The 19,024-nt window shown below is 39.0% G+C and overlaps 1 protein-coding gene across 2 annotated transcripts in view; it reads right to left on the bottom strand.

Annotated features, from left to right (window-relative positions):
- pth2ra (parathyroid hormone 2 receptor a) overlaps positions 1-19,024 on the bottom strand; it is a 70,197-nt gene that overhangs the window by 12,489 nt on the left and 38,684 nt on the right. For both annotated transcript variants that reach the window (XM_025903969.1, XM_019353437.2), the window contains exons 10-11: positions 11,011-11,105; positions 3,323-3,461 (exon numbers count right to left, since the gene is read on the bottom strand). In XM_025903969.1, coding sequence (XP_025759754.1) covers positions 3,323-3,461; positions 11,011-11,105 — 234 coding nt within the window. The remainder of the gene's footprint in view (positions 1-3,322; positions 3,462-11,010; positions 11,106-19,024) is intronic.

Here is a 19,024-nt window from a genome sequence, read left to right as displayed (position 1 = left end):
TGTGGGTTGCTTAGCACCTGTCCAGACTTCACTTAAATACAAATGATACTTAGCATCTGTCTTTACATCTGCATATAGCTTAACTTTATTTTTTATCTAAGGGTTTACTTTTTTACATGTATTTACATGGATAAATGCAATAACAAGTAATGTTTGCGAGTGAATGTGTATAATTTACACATTCAGGGCAATTTTTGTCTCCATGATAATATTGTGGTTTCAAATAAATGTGCTCATGCTGAGGTGGATGCTGAGGTGGATGCTGAGGTGGATGGAGTGATGCAGCTGAGGGTTATTTGGCTCATCGGGGGGGCAGTGCGTAATTTTTGTGCTCATTTTGGCAGAAAATTGTGTTTTTGTTGCATCTCTGGATCCCATCACAAACTCAAGCATGGTGTTTTGCTTTGGCTTCAGCTGGCATAGGTGCACACATCAGCCTAATTTAAAAGAAATCATTAAATGTCTTGGTTGTACTGGTTGGTTGAATATGGCCCCCCTGATAGCATAATTTAAGGATGTAGCTGCACATTATCAAACATGGATCAGAGCTTTTTGGGTCCATTTATTAATAAGGTAGAACAATCTTCCTACAGGCAGCTAACAAAACAGGTACATGACCTTTTGTGGATTTTGAAGCTGATACAATGTTCCACACACTTCCTGTCTCTTTATCCTTTAAAACCTGCTCTACACGCATATCCTTTATTCTGGAAATTAGAAATGCCGCATTGCGGTTGTATGACTGCCAACCACAGAAGTTGCAGTCAAATTAAATTTTAACCATGTCATCCTGGAGGCCAAGTCAAAGTTTGTGCCAAATACTAAGAAATTCCCTCAAGGCATTCCTCAGATATTGTATCCAAAAGCCTAAAGTTATAAATGACTTATTTCTTTCCCTTTTTTCATTTTTAAGTTCTTATTAATTGCACATTGTGTCTGCTATATAATTTCCTGTGACACTGCTCAGCAATCAGTGGCCTCAGCGAGAAGTCCAAGTACCTTTACCACAAAGACCTTTTATTACACGACTTTCAGAAGTTCAGAAGTATTGACTGTTCATCGTAATAAATGGTTGACTGGTTAATAAAAAACGTAAGTAAATGTGCCTGAAGGCTCGGTCAGTTATTATAAAATACTTAAAACACAGTGGATAATTTGCGAAACACTTGCATGTAAACTTAATTGAAACTAGTTAAAAGAAACTACGAATTATGAAAACGGCATGATCTCAGCGAAGACGACCAGCGAAAACCAACTGTAGGAAAAGATCATAAATCTTAATTACCATGTTTTCTTTTCTATAATTACTTTTAGAGTACATTTGACTATAAAGAACTCGGACAGTAAAAATTACACATTACATTTCGTGCATTTTACATTTTTCCCATGAAAGTCCTCATTTATTCCTTTATTTATTTGTTTATTCATTTATTTATTTATTACACTGAAGCATTAAGTTTCAGCTGTTTCAAACAGTAGCTTCGACATTTATGACATGAACATTTTGGTAACATGTTTGCTGATTATTCATGTCAAGCTGAAAATAAACTCTGTTCATGTATGTTAGTTAATCTAGTTCACACCCAGGAAAGGGCTCAACCCCACTTACATATAATTATAAACTGCTCATTTAAATGTAGGCAGCACTCAGAGTCATTATGAAGGTGCTTCACTGAATAATGAACTGCGTTCTTGCCGCTGACAGTCATCCAGAGTCATTTAGAGAAGATAATTGTGGGCCATCCCGATCCATGACATGAAAAATGTAAAAAGTGAGCTGACTAGTGGACGTGTAAGTGATCAAATATCCACGAGTCAGTCACTTTCAAAATAATAACTGACATGTGAATTATGAATCCTTGTACGCTCCAATCATAATGAAACTGGACATAAATTTATTTATTTATGTTTATTTTATTTTCACTTTGAAAGTCAAACTCTTCTCTAACCAGTTTTTTTACTTTTTATGCAACAAAAACATTTAAAACTTAAGTTGAGCTGTAGGCAGCCAACAGTTTGAGAGTCCTCTAGAACAGCGGTGCCCAATCCCAGTCCTCGAGAACTACCGTCCTGCAGCTTTTAGATGCATCCCTACTCCAACACAGCTGAATCAAATGGTTTGATTACTTCTTCAGCATGCCATCAAGTTTGCCAAAGGCCTGATTACAAGCCATTCATTTGATTCAGGTGTGTCGGAACAAGGATGCATCTAAAAGCTGCAGGACGGTAGCTCCCGAGGACTGGGATTGGGCACCACCTCTCTAGAAGATTCTCAGTAAGCTATTGTTACTCAGATTACATCCAAAACATGAACACAGCAGTTTGATTACACTTTCTTTACACTACCAGAGGCAAATAAGATGAATTCACTTTTGAATTTTCTTTGAAGGTGTCAGAGAGCTTAAAGAAATCTACTCTTCTGTGTGTGTGTAACAGTGCTTATTTTTATTTGGCCGGAGAAAAATCTATAATGATCTGCTTTTAAATGCTACTGCAGTGCGACAGCAGTAATTAAAGGCTTTTCTAAATGCTAAATCTTTAGAGCCGCTGTGGCGGTACAAGCCTCTTGATTCAGGGAGCACCGTAAAATCTCTGTCACTCACATCGTTACTGCCGAGACAGGTCTAACAGTACTGTAATTAAAAATGCAGGAGCACTGGTGATACTGTTAATTGATTGGTTTCTAATGGATTTGTGGCGAGTCGTTTGAAATGTGTCAGTACCCAAGACACCTGCTGATTTGGCTTAGAAAGAATGGAATCATTATTAAAAACTGCCAAGCTGGATATGCTCATGAGTAAAGTCGCTTGCTTGATGCTTTCCCTACTCGCTGTGCAGTGTGCAATTGTGGTTTTACACGTGTTTATTTAGACAGCAGATGGAACAGATGCCTGTGACCTTGGAATAGATGTAAAGAGCTTGTGTGTACCAGTGTAAATAAACGATGTTCATTGTAGATCCCCTCTAGTTGTCGGGGACTGCACAGTTGTAAATAGTCTCTCATTAACTTGCCAAATAATGCTTGGACTGACCGGCTGAAAGTTTCCACAAACAAGAAAAAAGTGCAAAATTAGGAAAATAAAATGTTTTTGTTTTTCAGTTAAAAGTGGCCAAAATATTATGGAACATGTCCAACGCTAAGGAAGTCCAAGTGGCCATGAAAAATGCATTTGCTCTGTGCACCAAAATTGCACTCCCTTCATGGATCGCCAAAAGTCTGAGCAAAATGACCTGGTGCAGGTGTGTTTGCTGCTCGGTGCATTTTTCACAGGAAGAAGCGGACGTGAAGCGCTCATTACATGTTGCGTAACACAGAAAGTACCTGAAACGAGTTGAAAAACAGCTCACAGTACATTCGGATTTCCCAGCTTGGTCCCTGATATGTATGAGGCATCCCAACGAAGATGATGTAGTGGATGCCGAACACCAGCACGAGCACAAGAGTGGACTTTGCCAGTTTCCTGCGGGGACACACACAAGACAGAGGTTCTAGTTTTCATATTGAAGTGACTGAAAGCAGCCATCGTTACAGTGTACAGCTTAACTAGCAGCAAATTAGTTTGCTGTTTGCCAGGTTAATACTTTCTCTGGATGCAGAATTGGTTATGATTTTTTTTTATTGCCAAGCATCTATTCTTCACACAAGCTAAGCTAATTCTCCTGGCTCGAATACAAAAGTACAGGACAGGTTTTCAAACTTGTTGCTCGGGGAATATTAATTTGAAGAAAATATTTTTCCTCAGCAAAGTAACTAGACTGCAGAACTAAAGTATACTTTTTCAGTTTATCATTTAGGCTCAGTCTTGGGAGAACGTGCATAATAAATGATTTTAAACAAACTCTGGGTCTCCGTTTCCCAGAGCATATAACAAGCTTCAGCCTCCACTTCTGGCTTCAGTGAAAATCCCGTTAGTTACCGTTCGTCTAAATCAAAAAGTGACAGATGTTTGAATGCATCAGATGAAATTACTTCTGTTCTGTTGGGACTATTTCCTGGTGGGGATGTATTCGACCTGTTGTTTTTGAGCTCACTGACTAGAAATCAAACTGACAGCTTTATGAATGCATTATAAAAGTGGGAAGTACCTCCTAGTCTTAACAATATGAACAAATACACGTTCCAGTCACTGCAGACAGCTAACTGCAGTCCATCATCTACGCATCCACATCCAGTGCCGTTGTCCATCAACAACGGCACTGAAGGAAGTGTGCACAGTTTCACTCTCAAGCATTTAATAAAGTAAATGAGCATTAAAACAAATACTGTGTTAAAGTTGACTTATGCCAGCAAGCTGAAAAAACATGCACCAGAATACATGTGCACACACAAATGCAGTGCCAGTGCACACGCTCATTAAACAGTACGGGCCTCCAAGGAATATACTGCTCAGGGATCAGTTCCATGCTTTTAATTTATGAGACCATCTGGGTTGTTTTGGATTGGATTGCCTTTGGTCTGAAAAACACACTGAAATGTCTAAACTGCCTTTAAGCTCAGATGAGAACTTCATGTAATGACTCATCCTGGAAAGTGAGGAGCAAGTTTGCAGCCTATTAAATTTCTGCTGTCCCTTGTACGCCCCCGGGGAAATGGGAACAACAACTCCAGCAAAAGATTGCTACAGTCTGCAACAGAGGAGCAGTTTGAAAGTCACAGTAAATTAGAACATGCAATGAATTTAAAACTTTCTGACAAGATGCATAAAAGGCTGGAAATACAGGAGAAATCCTTGAGCTTTGAGGATTTCTCCTAATGTGCTGTAGCATGTGGCTCATGTCAGGATCACAGTTATAACACTTCTCTTTTCATCTGTGACAGAAATATTATGCAGTAGTCTAAGTTGTCACATGAACATCATTTTGAATTTCCTGTACAAAAAAAAACACAAAACAAAAAAAAAAAAAACAGTAAAGCTAGCAAGCTAAGAGCAAGCTAACATCCCTGCAGAACTAGAGTGGGTGTTCCTATATTGTCCTGTAATTAATGAGATCTTTAAATGTGGTTGACTAAGGGTTAAGAAGGGGAAGCACATGAGAATGTGAATAAGAATGTGAATACCTGTTATTAGTTTAAAATATTTCAACTTTGGAGAGACATTCAGTTGACACTGGGTCATGAAGCCTCTCAGTCTATATTCTTTCATAAACTCTTTCTTAACGCAACCAAGGACGAGCTTATGGTTTCCAGTTGTGGGCAGCCAAAGCTGTATGATTCAACTTTTACTGAGTATCAGAAAAAAAAGGAAAGGGCTTAGAGGTGGTTCTTAAAATATGTTCCTGTTACTTAATTCCAAGGATAAGGTTGTGTTTTCAGGATAACATTGGCTGTTAAAAGCCAGAGTTCAAAAGAACTCCAACGACTGTTTTCACACGACTAACACGGCGAAACTCTGCTTTGCATTTCGTGTGCATACATCCCAACAGCAGACAGTCGTTTCCTTTAATGTGACCAAAGAATAGAAATGGTTGGACCAAATGTAATTACTAAGGAGCTGAATGAGTACTGATGCTCTGTCTCTGAAGAACGTTTTACTGTGAATGTTTTAAAATTACCCTTTAAAAATCAACTTGTCAGTGTTTGTCTCTTAAATTTCCAATTTCGCTGCATAAATTGAAATCAAAACTTTAATTTGACTAAGGCACAAGGCTAAACATGTGTATGCATTTAAATCACGCAAATGAAAAACAAATCTCATAATATTCTGCATGAAAACATCGATGCACCAGACACGTGAAAACAAAGACTGAACCTTTATTCATGGAGGAAAAAGGCAGATTTGGCGTGATCAAAGACATAATCTGCAGCCAGTTTAATCATTTTTTAATAACGACTGCGTGACCCTGAAAAAAAATGAAACAGATTTGTTTTTCATGTTTCATCTCATTAGTCCACCCACAGCATTCACAGGAAGACACCACAGGCTTTTGTTCAAAATTCATCAGCACATATTTGGCATGGTTTGTTCCAATCAAATAAACTGATTCATTCCACGTGCAGCCTCATAGCCATCCTTTGAAGTTCTACAATTATGGTCACTAAATGTATTCATTCAACTTTATAAACTACAGTTAGACTGCACTAATATTTATTTAAATACACAGATACAGACATGTTAATGTAACTGTTTCACTCGCCCTGTCAGTTCTGTGCATTAGACTCTGTGCTTTCAAACCATGGGGCACATACAGCTGACGAGCCTGGCTGTGATATGTGTTCACTGACTGATGTAAAGTGCCTTTCAGAGCCATCAGTTACATCAGAGTTGTACCAACCTAAACAACTGCTGTGGCAGTATCACTCAAGACTGGCTCAGCAGGCCAGAAACATGATCTGATCATCAGAGTTTGGAAATAAATTATGTTGCTGTGGCGAGAGCGCTGAGCCTGAACACAAAGGTGTCAATTTACTGGTCGATATAGATTCTGTTCCTGTTCTCAACTATGGTCACGAAAATGACATCGCGGATACAAGCACTGGAAAAGGGCTTCCTCTGAAGGGTGCCTCGACTAAACTTTGGAGTGAGCGTTGCTGCTCCTCCACACCGATGAAAGGAGCCATTTGAGGCGGTCTGGGCATCTGACTTGGATGCCTCCTGGATCCCTCCTACATGATGTGTTTCAGGCACTTTCTACTGAGAGGAGGCGTCGTGATGGATCCAGGACCTGCTGGAGAGATTATATCTCTCAGCTGGATTGGGAATACCTCGCTGTCCAGGACAAGCAGAGGGAGCCATGGAAAAATTAGCTCACTTAATTTAAAGCAGAGGAAACCAGTGCACAGCTTGGTTCTAATTAGTTAAAATGTTACTGTTGATCTCAGTATGTGAATCTCTCATCAGATCCCTTTTATATTTCCATTTTTGTAACTGCTGGAACAGAAGAGCAGAAAGATGACTGACACAAAGTTTAATGGACTTGTTTTTGTCAAAATCTAAGAATCAAATCAAATTTTTACTTGATTCTTCGATTTTGGCCGTGTGGTTCTCATCTCCCCTTTTTTTTGGAGCTGGAAAAATAAGGTGTAAACAAAGTCCTTGTGGTCCATTAGCTTTTTTATCTCATTGATTTTGTGCGAGCATGTGAATGGTCTGATTCTGAGAAATAAGCTAATAGAAAGAAATCTACTAAAAAGATTAAAAAGGAAAAATTAATGGGCAACAGAAAGAAACGGGAAAAACTTAGAGAAAATAGCGAGAATGAAAAACAGAAAGGTTAAGTGAGTAAAAAGGAAACAAAGAAAGAGGTGAGGAGGATGACAGAAAACGGGAACCAGAAGATGGAAGTTGAAAGTAATTTACTTTTTGATGAGTTTTTTTTTGTGTGTCAAAAACGAAGAAGTGCTCTTGTTTTCTTTCACAACAATAGAAGTGATTTCATTTTTTTAATGCAGGTTTTTATACCTTTTCTAATGATGTGAATCAAATGTAGAGAACAGGTGTCAGGTTCAGTGGAGATGACTGCAAATGCGCACAGGATGGTAGAATGAAAGAGAGACGTTTATTCTGACTGAAGACTGGGATACAATGATAAGTAAAACACAAAATACAAAAGGAAAACTGGAAACATAAACTGACTGGAACCTAAAGTGGCAATAATACTAAGGCTGGAAAACACAGGAACTGGGAAACACGAAGGGAAAATAACGTCAGGTTCCAACAAGGGACAAACCGAGACTGAGACAATAAGGGAAGGTGATTAGGAGAAGTGGAGACAGGGGTAGAGAGAAAGGAAACAGGATAGGCAATAGCTAAATGGAAAGATAACAAACAAACACATGAATAGACTAAATACAAGGAACTGACAGAGGAGGAAGGAGACACGGTGAGACTAAATACAGGACACGCAGAGAGTGCAGACTCGAAACAGAAAGGGAAACAACATGAAGACAAAACTGACTTCACACGTGGGACACTGGGAAGGACACACAGAGACAGAGTGGACATGAAAGGGAATCAAATTAAACAAAGAACTAAGAAATATGAATAAACTAGCAAACAGTGGAAATACTAAACTAGGAGACTAAACATTAAAAATTAGACTGTAACTATAATAATGACTCAGATCTGGATAAACTAAATAAGAAACTCTGAATGGGGGAAAAACACTTGACCACAGGATGTGTAAGTGAGGTGTTTTAATGTGATATCTAATGTTTAATTTATTGATTTGTGTTCTCATGTTTGTATTTTTCATTTTAAAAGTTTAAAAAAATTCAAATAAAACGAGTGTGTATGACGTGTATTCAGCTTCCAGTTTACTGGATCACTATCATCTTTGTGGACACGGGGGCACCCCAACCCCCTCTATAACAGCCCCTGGCCCCACATTAAGCATTATCGCCTTCTTTTCCATGAAGATCAGCGGCCAAGGCAGTCCCCACATGTTTTTATGGTTTCAGGATCCATTTTTATTGCACTGTAATTATATCTTCGTTGCAAGAATAGGTTTTTCTGGTAAGCAGTTGCCGCGTCATTGCAGACTCACGCTTATCAAGCTAAGTGAGCTTGTGTTTGTTTAGCTGTTTGCTAGTGGTTGAAGCTGAGCATTTGAGGTTATCAGAGGAACACTGGTGACAGTAAGGTTAGGAACACCAAGTCTAGCCCTTACCCAGCTGCTAATGGGTTGACCATCTTGGAGAAAAGTGGTCAAACTTTGTCAAACACGGGTGTTAGAGAGTGTTGGAATCCCCATAAATATTTTCCACTGACAGCCACCAGGATGAGGAACACCGCTAGAATCAAGCTGCTGTTACATATTTTGCGCAAAAATCTTACAATTTCTGTCACTTTTCTCCACATTTCCTCATCGCTTTATAAAAAATTAATTTGAACCAAACAGCTCCAGCTGTCTTCACAACAGCATCGATAAGCTTGTTGGTGACTTTAGGAGAAAAGCACCTGATGTGTTATTGTGTTGCAGCATGAAACAAATATTTTACCAACAATATTTTAACTTGGATAAACACTTTTGTCTTTATTTACATCACATGGTGTGAATTTCTGTCACTTCATCTCATTTCATAGACTTTGTAGATAATTCTGCGAACCCACCGTTAAAATAATCGAGATGATAGAGCATTAAAGTGAGTACTAAACTAAATGTTTTTGGTTAACACAATTTTTTTTTTTTTTTGCAGTTTTTTTTAGATGAAAGAAATAAAACCAGATGAGCTCAAGGATGCGAGGTTCAAAGTTCAAATGCTGTTCAAAAATAATACAAAGGTTTTCAGCAGATGACTTGATATTGTGAGGGAGAGACCAGTTTGATGTCTTTAGTCAAACTTTTTACCAGAACTGAGAGGCGGGAAATTCAGGGTAATAACATTCACTGAGGTAGGGGAGATTTTTGACATTATTAGGTCTAAACAGAGAAGCACAGCTGCATGTATAAGCGTATAATAATGTCATTAGTCATTTTCACTACTGCTCTGGTCTTGATGGAAACCAAACTGGAGCTTGTCAGATATTCTTGTCAACTGGCTGGCGAGCCTGATGAGCAATGGTTTCCTCAAGAATTTCAGAAATGAAGGAAAGTTTGAACATGCAGTGTAATTATGTAAAACAGCTGTATCTGGAGTGTTTTTGTGGAGAGGGAAGACACTAGCTGTCTTAAAGCAATCATTTAATGCACCCGGATAAAAGAGACAGATTGATAACCGAGAGCAGCATGGAGGGAAAGTGACAGGCAGAACTTTTATATGGGATTTGGCAGGATTCACTTTAGTTAGAAAGAGAAAAGAGACAAATGAGAAACTATGTCCAGGAGATCTGTCATGGAAATGAGAGAAAACTCAGATGCCAGAACAAAGTGAATAAAGTGGTCATGTTGATATGATAAAGACTCGAATTTTGATCTGAAAGAATTGAGTTTGCCAGCAAAGATATTTAGCACTTTTTTACAGCCGTCAGCAGATAAGATTCTATAAGTTGGTCAGCTGTGGCTCAAAACATAGACTAGAACTTCTTCTAATTAGAAGGTTTTTGGTCTGAACCACCCTTACTTCCGTCTCAAGTCTGTTAGAAAGCTACTGAACAATGAACATTTCCCCTAATGTAGATAAAGCATCATATTCATTCATCCACACATTCACAGAGCGCTCTCTACAACCCTCATATCTGTGGCCAATCATCATAAACTAATGTGCCCATCTTTGGTCTGTGGGAGTCTGTAGTATTTTGGCTCAGTGAGAATTAAACAGTAAATATTTGATGCTCCATTAGTGAATCCTTCACTTGTTGCTCTATTGAGCTGGGGTTTAGAGTGCTGTAACGACCTAACACTGTAAATATTGTCTGGCTGCAAAATCTTCAAATCTTTCGTCCTCACTTCATAATCAATCAGAAGGCTATCAAAAAAGCAAAAAGGCACTGATGTTTTTCATTTAACTTCATGTCATACACACTGTAGTCATACACTCAGGTAGTCCAGTCCTTGTATCTGCACCGTTTTCAAAGATATTTCTAACTCTGGGGATGAACCAGTGAACCAGTGTTGTGTCGACACACAGCAGGCAACTTGTTGCAAATTGTATCTTTAGGCTCTTTGTCACTAGCAGCCTGTTGCAAAAATGCATAAATTCTTCGCATTTCTTTAGCTGAATTCATGAGAAATACAAAAGATAACACAGTTTGACAGGCGTAAAATTATTTTTTTGACAAATAAAGTGATTCCCAAAGAGCTATTAACTGAAAGCTCAGTTATATCCATATCTCATCATGGTGTGCAGTTTCCTTAAAAGAAATGAGAAAACTGGACAAATGGAGGACAAATGAAAAAGTGGCAGGCCTAAAATAATAACGATCCAAAGCAGACTGACAGTATCTGAAAGTTATGTCCTAGAAACAAGACAGAAGCCTGACGCAGCACCTGACTGATGCAGCTGGGGAGTGAAACAGTGAGTTATCAGCACTGCTGGCATTCACGAGTAGTGACATACAGAGGCATTTAGAGCAAACTCCAACCCTGAGCACAGGATGAATGAGTGGCGTTACAGAAAAAGTCATTTCAAACCTGTACTGTTTCCTGGTGTCGTATCTCCCTGCGTTCGTCTCTCGTATTTTAGTGGCCAGAACTCGCACGATGTTCACAAACAAAATAAAGTTGAGCTGGAACAGAAGAAAAGAGAAGACTCTTCATAAACTGACATTCTGAAACTGTATCATATACATAAAATAAATGAAACCTTTTACAGTGGTGATTAATTCTAATCAGGACACAAAGGGCTGGAACGTGCAGAACGTCAGCCAGACTCACGATTTGATTCACTGCCTTTCGGTACGCTGCACGAGTGTGTTTCTAATAGTGCTCTGTCACCTGTACACTTGTTATACAATTTGACTTTGTATATCATAAGGTAAGTACGGTGTGGAAGCAGGTCTATTAATCATAGCAAAATACATTTAGAGGCTTACTAAAGCTCTCCTTTGGAACTTTTGTCATTTCCTCTACGAGGCTTTAATGAGACTTGAGCAAAGTAATTTAAAACATGCAAATTGAGGCTTATGCTTTATGCCACCAATGACTTAGCAATACTTTCAGTCTCACACTATGCACCACCTGAATGAGCCTGAATAAGCTTTAGAATCCATATAAAACACTTTGAGACCAGCAGCGCTGCACATGTAGACATAATCCAGACGTTAAACAGTGAGTCAAAGCGTTTTACTTAAATCCACACCTCCTGTGAGCTCATACATTTTACAGTGTTTGTGTTCACTCTTTATCTTCTGCATATTTCCTTTTTAGTACAAAAACATGTACACAGCCAAAGACTGATACAAATGTGACTATGCTAATTGTAATTGGTGTACATGTGCCAAAGTTTAATTTAACCCACAAAATGAGACCATGTGATGAATTTCAGCTCTAAAACAACAAACAGCCATATTATCACATTTCCAGAAATACTGCTTATTGACTGTGCTAACTATGAATGCTATCATCTGTGCACTATAAGCAATGAAAAACACAGAAATGAGATGTCTCTTTGTTTTACACCAACTGTATGCAATCTACTATAATGGCCTGTGTGTCTGTAAGCATACTCGTTTACTAATAAACTTACCAAGAAACATAAAAAATAATGTTGTATACCAATTATGTGTCCAACATTTTCAGTAAATAATTAGCTGACTGTATCATTACAAGCTGTGAGGCTGCAATTTTAACAGCACTGTAGTCCTGCAGACACCAGTCTGCCAGTTCAGATATGAACGTTTGTGTTTAGCAGCTCATTAAACAGAGGAATTAAGGAATTAAATGTTTTTGTTGTAACCAGAAAAAAAGCATAGTCGAAATTAGAGACTATTTTTTTATGCAGTCGTAGTGTTTAAAAATAACCCAGAGTCAAAAAAACATTTATTTGAATACATACACAGATCTGCACAATTCTATAACTATAGTTTCCACTGACATAACCAGCAGGTAAATCTGTGTGCAGACAGAAAGACAATACTCAAAATCCCCAAAGTACCAAACGATGTTGGCTGAGCTGTTTGTAAAAATCAGGCTTTTACCATTTTACCATTAATCACTTAACAATGTAGCAAAATGACTTCAACTCTGTAAACATTCACTGGACATTTCATTAGGTACACCTGTGCAGCCAACTGCTAACACAAACATCCAATCACATGGAAGGTGGCAACAGTGATTCAAAAAAACAATCATTACAACCAGTTTGCAGAAGAGCATCTCTGAACCTTGAAGCAGGTGGTCTACAGCAGCAGAAGACCACACCAGGTGTCAGCTGAGAACAGGAAACTGAAGCTACAATTCATGCGGCTCACCCAAAGTGGACAACAGGAGATTGGACAAACACTGCCTGGTCTGATGAGTTTCAGTTTCTGCTGTGTCATTCAGAAGGCAGTGTCAGAACGTGAAAGCATAGATCTATCATGCTCTGTATCAGCGATTCAGGCTGCAGGTGTAGGGGATATTTTCTTGGCACACCTTGAGCTCCTTGGTACCAACTGAGCATCATTTAAATGTCTACCTGAGTATTGCTGCTGACTTTGTCCATCCCTTCATGACCAACCACAGTGTACACTGCACTCAAATGGCCTCCACATACACCAGATTCAATAGCGCACCTTTGGGAAAGAGATTTGCGTCGCGGATGTGCAGCTGTGTGATGCTGTCGTGTCGATATGGACCTGAATTTCTGAGGAATGTTTCCAGTACTTTGCTGAATCTGTGCCACAAAGAATTAGTGAAAGAAAAGTTGATCCAACCTGGTATTAGAGTCCAATAAATGTACACACATTAAGTCTTCATTCAGTAATTTTCTATAACCAGCAGTGCATTTGTCCTGATGAAACAACGCTGCCTCTGATTAGAGTCAGTAGGTGATTTTACCAGTTGCAGCCTGGTGTAAACTCACAGCACGCACACACAGATGCACAGCTCGGAAGATATCTTTGAAGAAACGTGCAGTTTTAAGTAGCTTGTTCATTAATTCAGAGGTTTTGCATAAGTGCCTCTCACAGAAAAACACTGCATGAATAGACTCACTCTTCTTTTTTTTAAATTGTAATGTTAAAGCAAGTTTGATATTAAAAGCCCTCAGTCCATAGAGGAGTGATATTCCACAAAATGACCATGATATTCAATCAGTTTTCTATTGGAGAACTATAATCCAAAAATACTTCCAAGTATTTTACGACTAAATATTGAATACAGGGTAGATGTATTACCTGTACATGTAGTTTATGTGAAACATGGAGCACTACATCGTTACCAGTGTGAGACAGGGAAAGTTAGAGCCTTTTTAATGATTTGTAGACCTTGGCCTTCTCAGTGCCTTTATAAAAGTATCACAGCTCTGATTATCTATGCAGGTTTTTCTTTTTAGAAACACAGAGAGTTCATTAAAACCGTCCTGAGGTCATTTTCTCTTAGGGTTAATTGTGCTCAGATGTATCTGCCTGAGATTCTTATGTCTTGGTAAATTCATGCACACACACACACCTACGTGCGCGTGTGCAGCATAATTTTATCTCCTGTGGAATCTATTATTTGTACATCAGCGGTATCATCTTTGAAAGAAGTTTCCTATTCGGTGATCTAAATTTGTAGGGATGGTCAGCCCGTTCTCACCAGTGCATCAGTTATAAAAATGACCCAACATTGCTTTTTCTCTCTACAGCATTTTAAAGGACACAAGGAACCAGAGGATACCAAAACCACCTGTTCTTCATCCGAACAAACAAACAGTCTGTACAGCGGTCAGTTTCACACATGAGTATTTAAAGGGACAAGCACAACCTGATTTCACTGGATTGTAGGATGAGCATGTAACAAACGTGGGGCTGTTCTCATCCAGTGATTTATTTTCAGTGACCAAAATATTTCCCCGCCTTATTTTAATTTAGCATTTTAGCCCCTAGTAAGGGCTTTAGTGTACAGTGTAAACTAGCTCGCTACACGCTGGCCTTACATGTAACCCCAGAAAACTTTGTCATTGCAGTGTTTTGAGCTTTTCATAGTCTTATATCACAATCATAACCCACCACATGTTAAAATAATGAAAAGGGGATTGTAACACTTTGATGTCCAAATATACAAACTATTTGTCACAGTCTGTGACCCAGTGTGTTGAGTAGTTTATTATTTATTTGTTGCATTATTGCTGTCTGTGTTTTGGTTTTGTATTTCCAGATGCTAGGTTTTGGTCCCCTAGCCCCTCATGTTACTCTGTGCTCCCTCTGTTTCTGTGTCTAGTCATCCCTGCCTGTGTGTTCCCTCTGTTCTAGGTTAGTCAGGTCTCTGCATCTGTGTCTTTGCACGTGTGTTGAGTTTCCTGTCTTATTGTGAAGGTCTGTGTCTTATGTCAGTGCATTCAGTTTGCGTCCTCCCTGTCTCGTCATGTCGATTAGCTTCAGCCATGTCTCCCTCCTGTGTGCAGTTTCCTCATTTCCCTTTATAGTGTCTCACACTAGCATTATCCTGAACATCATCCCACGAGTCATGCTTTCAGGTTTGTTTAGTTAGTTCTTCCCAGTTTGGTTATTTCTCAGTTCCTGTCCTCGCCACCTCCGTGTCACTCTGTATTTTCACCCCATGTCAATAAAGATCACTCTTCTCATCTAAGTCATTGCCTGCATCTTTGGGTCCTTCTCTTACCCCACACAGCTTCTCTCGCTAGCCGTGAAACTATTACAGAAGTTCAGAATTACACAAAAGGATCTTATAATATCGATTTATGTAAATGAAAAAAGATTAAGGTAGTTACCAATCATAGCTATGACATTTTGTCTGTGCTACAAGGGGATTGATGCAAGGAACATCTAAAACCTTAGTTAAGCTTTGTATTTAACCTTTATTCAGGAAACAGATGTGGCTGTCCATTTGTTTTGACTTCTTTTAAAATTGCTCAGTAGATGCACATTTACACAGGCTGGTTATGGGGTGCTGGCACAGATGCGCTCAGTCAGACGGAACAACTTTCACATTTGTACCCGGGTGTGTTTGTTTCAGTTTCATATCTTTCCACAGTTTTCATTACTGGTAATGTGCTGAGTGGGGCTCAGCTGAAACACAAGAGCCAGCTCACTGTAATCTACTAGAAAACAAAGAAATCTGCCTTTTGGAATGACCTACAGCATAGAGACAGTCTGGAATAACTCCTTCACTTCTATCCATTACATCCAAACAGTACCCACTGTTAGGGAAATCACATGAGACACACTATTCCTCTTACAGGTAATTCTTTTGGGAGAGAGAAAAGAAATAATAATTGTTATTTCTTACCAAGGAGGACAAAGACGACTCAACCTATTGACCAGAAGCACAGTGAGCCAGCTCTGAAGTCTTTTTTTAGCACCTTTGACTTTTCCTTTGAGATAACGGGAATACACCGAGGTCTTGTACTGTCGCCCAAATTAGATAATAAGCTTCCAGGATGGCCCTGAGGAAACACCAGGTAGGAGGCATAGGAGCAAAGATTTAAGATCACCCACAGAGTCAGAAAGGTATGTGTATGACCTCTGGAGACCTGTCCATATAAAGAAATGCTTCATGCCCACACGGAAGAGAACGGAAAATCCTTTCCTATTTCCTTCAGTAGTGCATTTTTTACATTTTATAAATAAGACCAGAATTATTTTTATGTGTCATGATGATTTATATGTTTAATATTTTTATCAGTCATTAAGTGTGTGTGTGTGTGTGTGTGTGTGTGTGTGTGTGTGTGTGTGTGTGTGTATCCCACATAATTCTTATAATTATGCCACGAGTAAATATTACAAAAGTGGCTACTTTCATGACTCAATTATAGTTTGAGACAGTTTATTAGCAACATCAAATATTTAAAAAAACAAAAATTTCCTGTGTTTTTTTTTTACTTCCTCTTGTGGGTACGGCTGAGCTGAAGCAGTTCAGAGGAAAATAAATCAATCAATCAAACTTCCTGCTGAGCACTGCGCTGCGCTGCGTTGCAGCTACCAGGTGCACCTGTGTGAGGTTTTTGCTGCCAGGCACCACTTACTAAATCCAAGGATTTACTTATTTTCCCCCCAGCACACGTTTTCTTTTACACATTCAACAAAAACTGAAAATATTCTATTTACACGTTGCTAATTTAATTCTACACATTCTGACCATTATTATCTTAACTGGCTCATTACGCTTAACCAGGCTTTTACCTGCTGTAACAATTTGCCATGCTGATAATTCATAATGACTCCAAATTATATAATGTGTCTCTGCTGGGATAATAACAATAACAATTGCTTAATAATCAGAATTACATGGAAGATATTTTATTTATTATTCTATTTGAAATAAATACATAAATACTGGAATTACAAACAGCCAGCCCACATACTCTATTCTTTTATGTTTTACAGAGAGCAGCCCACCAGCCCACGGATACTTCACCACCTCCAACCCATCGACTTACACCAGCCCTCAGGACCACCACTTGTAAGTATAATGGATCGATACTCAGCTGCTGTACAACTAATGCTGAGCTATTTTAAAAGCAAGTGAAAGATTTGTCACCAGCGAGGCCCCACTGTGAGGATACCCCGACACATTCAGACCACAATGGAGTGCTGCCAGTGCTTCATGATGGATTTCTAACTCAATCTGACTGTATGAGCAGATTCAGCCTGCTTTAATTACAGTAAACCCTTGTTTTTCTTCTAGTTGAGGTTAATAAATACCTGGCTGCAATTTAAGGAAATATGGCACACACGAGCGAGGCATCGGTGCTTGGATGTCTCTCCTGGCTGCAGCCCATTAAGTGTAACCTGGCACGTATTTGTGAGAAAAATGTAGACTAAGCATCTGATTCCACTGGCAGTGTTTTAACTTTGTGCTGGCAGAGTCTGCTTTCTATACAAATCCTATGGCACTCACCACTGACAACCTGACAAGTCGCTGAGCACAAAAACGCCCCGAGCACGCACAGAGTGAGGTCACAGGTGCCGACCGGGCAAAAAATAGCTGTCTGTGGACACAGATAAGAAGAAGCTTCTTCCAGCTGCTCCCTCATTCATCAGAGGTTACCTTCACTCGTGGTTCTGCATACTCGATTCAGCAGATTCTTATGCCGGATGACCTTCCTGTTGCAATCCCAGAGGAGTTTATGTCTCCTCCTGGTCTCAAACCTTCAAGTGTTCAGCGATTGTGCAAACCACTACATCACGGAGCCACACTGTCTGTGGACACAGATCTTCAACCTTATCACACACAGTGACTCGTTCTTCTCTGTGCCTCACTGAAACTCACTAGCTCTGCAAGTACCTAATATGATAAACAGACTGCCTGATATCGTGTTTTTGTAGTCTGAGGACTCAAAGCTTTTTGCACTACAAGCCACATTCACACACTCATTTATACAAATTTCATTCGATTATTTTTAAAAGTTTCTGACCTATCACAAACAATCCTGTGCATCACACACTGATGAATGTATTGGGGGCAGTTTGGGATTCAGGATCTTGGCCAAGTACAAGTTCGACATGCAGAGTGGACCAATCAGGGACCGAAAACGGGTGTTGGTTTTGGATATTAGCTGATGGTTTAGTTTGAATAATGCTCTGATCAGACTAAGACTAAAGAAGCCACCCTCACTATCCGTCACATTTTATTGGTCGGTAGTACCCGCTGTTACAGGTGCATCTCTTAAAGTAATTATTTAAAATGCACAAGTCACCCTTTGTCTATTTTTACACCTACTCATTTGCTTTCTGTTCCAGTTTCGATGTGTCGATGAGCTTATTGTGTGATAATTTTAATCAAAGGAGAACGACAGGATTGCAACAACTCAGTATGCAGCGTGATCTGGATAATTGCTGCTCTTCCTTTGTGTTATTTTGCCTCTTCGTGCTCCTCGTTGTTTTGGTTTGCCTTGTGGTTTAGCTGCTTGACTTGTCGTCTTTGTGCCTGCATTGTTAAGTCAACCGAGTTGTTTATTTGTTTGGGGTTCTGTTCATTAGTCCTCTCCTCACTGAAGAGGAGTGTCATTTTTATATATGAGTACAAGCACTGCGACAACAGCGTAGATTAGACCATTTGGTTGTGACGACTGCTGAGATGAATGTGGTCTGCTTTTCTGCAGTTGGCTCAAGATACTTGTTTTGTTTGTTTGTTTGTTTTTTTGTTCATTTGTTTGTTTGGTGTACAATTCCCAGGAGTCTTTGGTATCTTTTCCTAATTCTTCCTTTAACTCCTTCATTCCTACTGTATCATAATTGACATGACTTTTTCAGACTTGTACATGTATTTTTTTTTTTACCCCTGAATAAACATAAATAGATATCACAATACATTTTAAGTGATATAATAAAAATTAATAATAAAAAATTAATATTTATTATTTAATTATTTTTTTAAATAAATGATCAGAAAGTTCAGCAAACATTTTCAAAAATGAATATTTTGGTAATTATTTCATGGTTCAGGCATTAAAGGGTTAAAAGCAGGACGTGCCATCATCCTGGGTTCCAGCGTTTTCTGTTTGATACTTTCCGTTTAACTTTGTTGTACTTTTCAGTTTAGTTATAACTTTTGCTTTGGT

The sequence above is a fragment of the Oreochromis niloticus genome, linkage group LG16, assembly GCF_001858045.2.
Source record: "Oreochromis niloticus isolate F11D_XX linkage group LG16, O_niloticus_UMD_NMBU, whole genome shotgun sequence".
Lineage (NCBI taxonomy): Eukaryota > Metazoa > Chordata > Actinopteri > Cichliformes > Cichlidae > Oreochromis > Oreochromis niloticus.
This window is presented reverse-complemented; position numbering and strand designations above follow the sequence as displayed.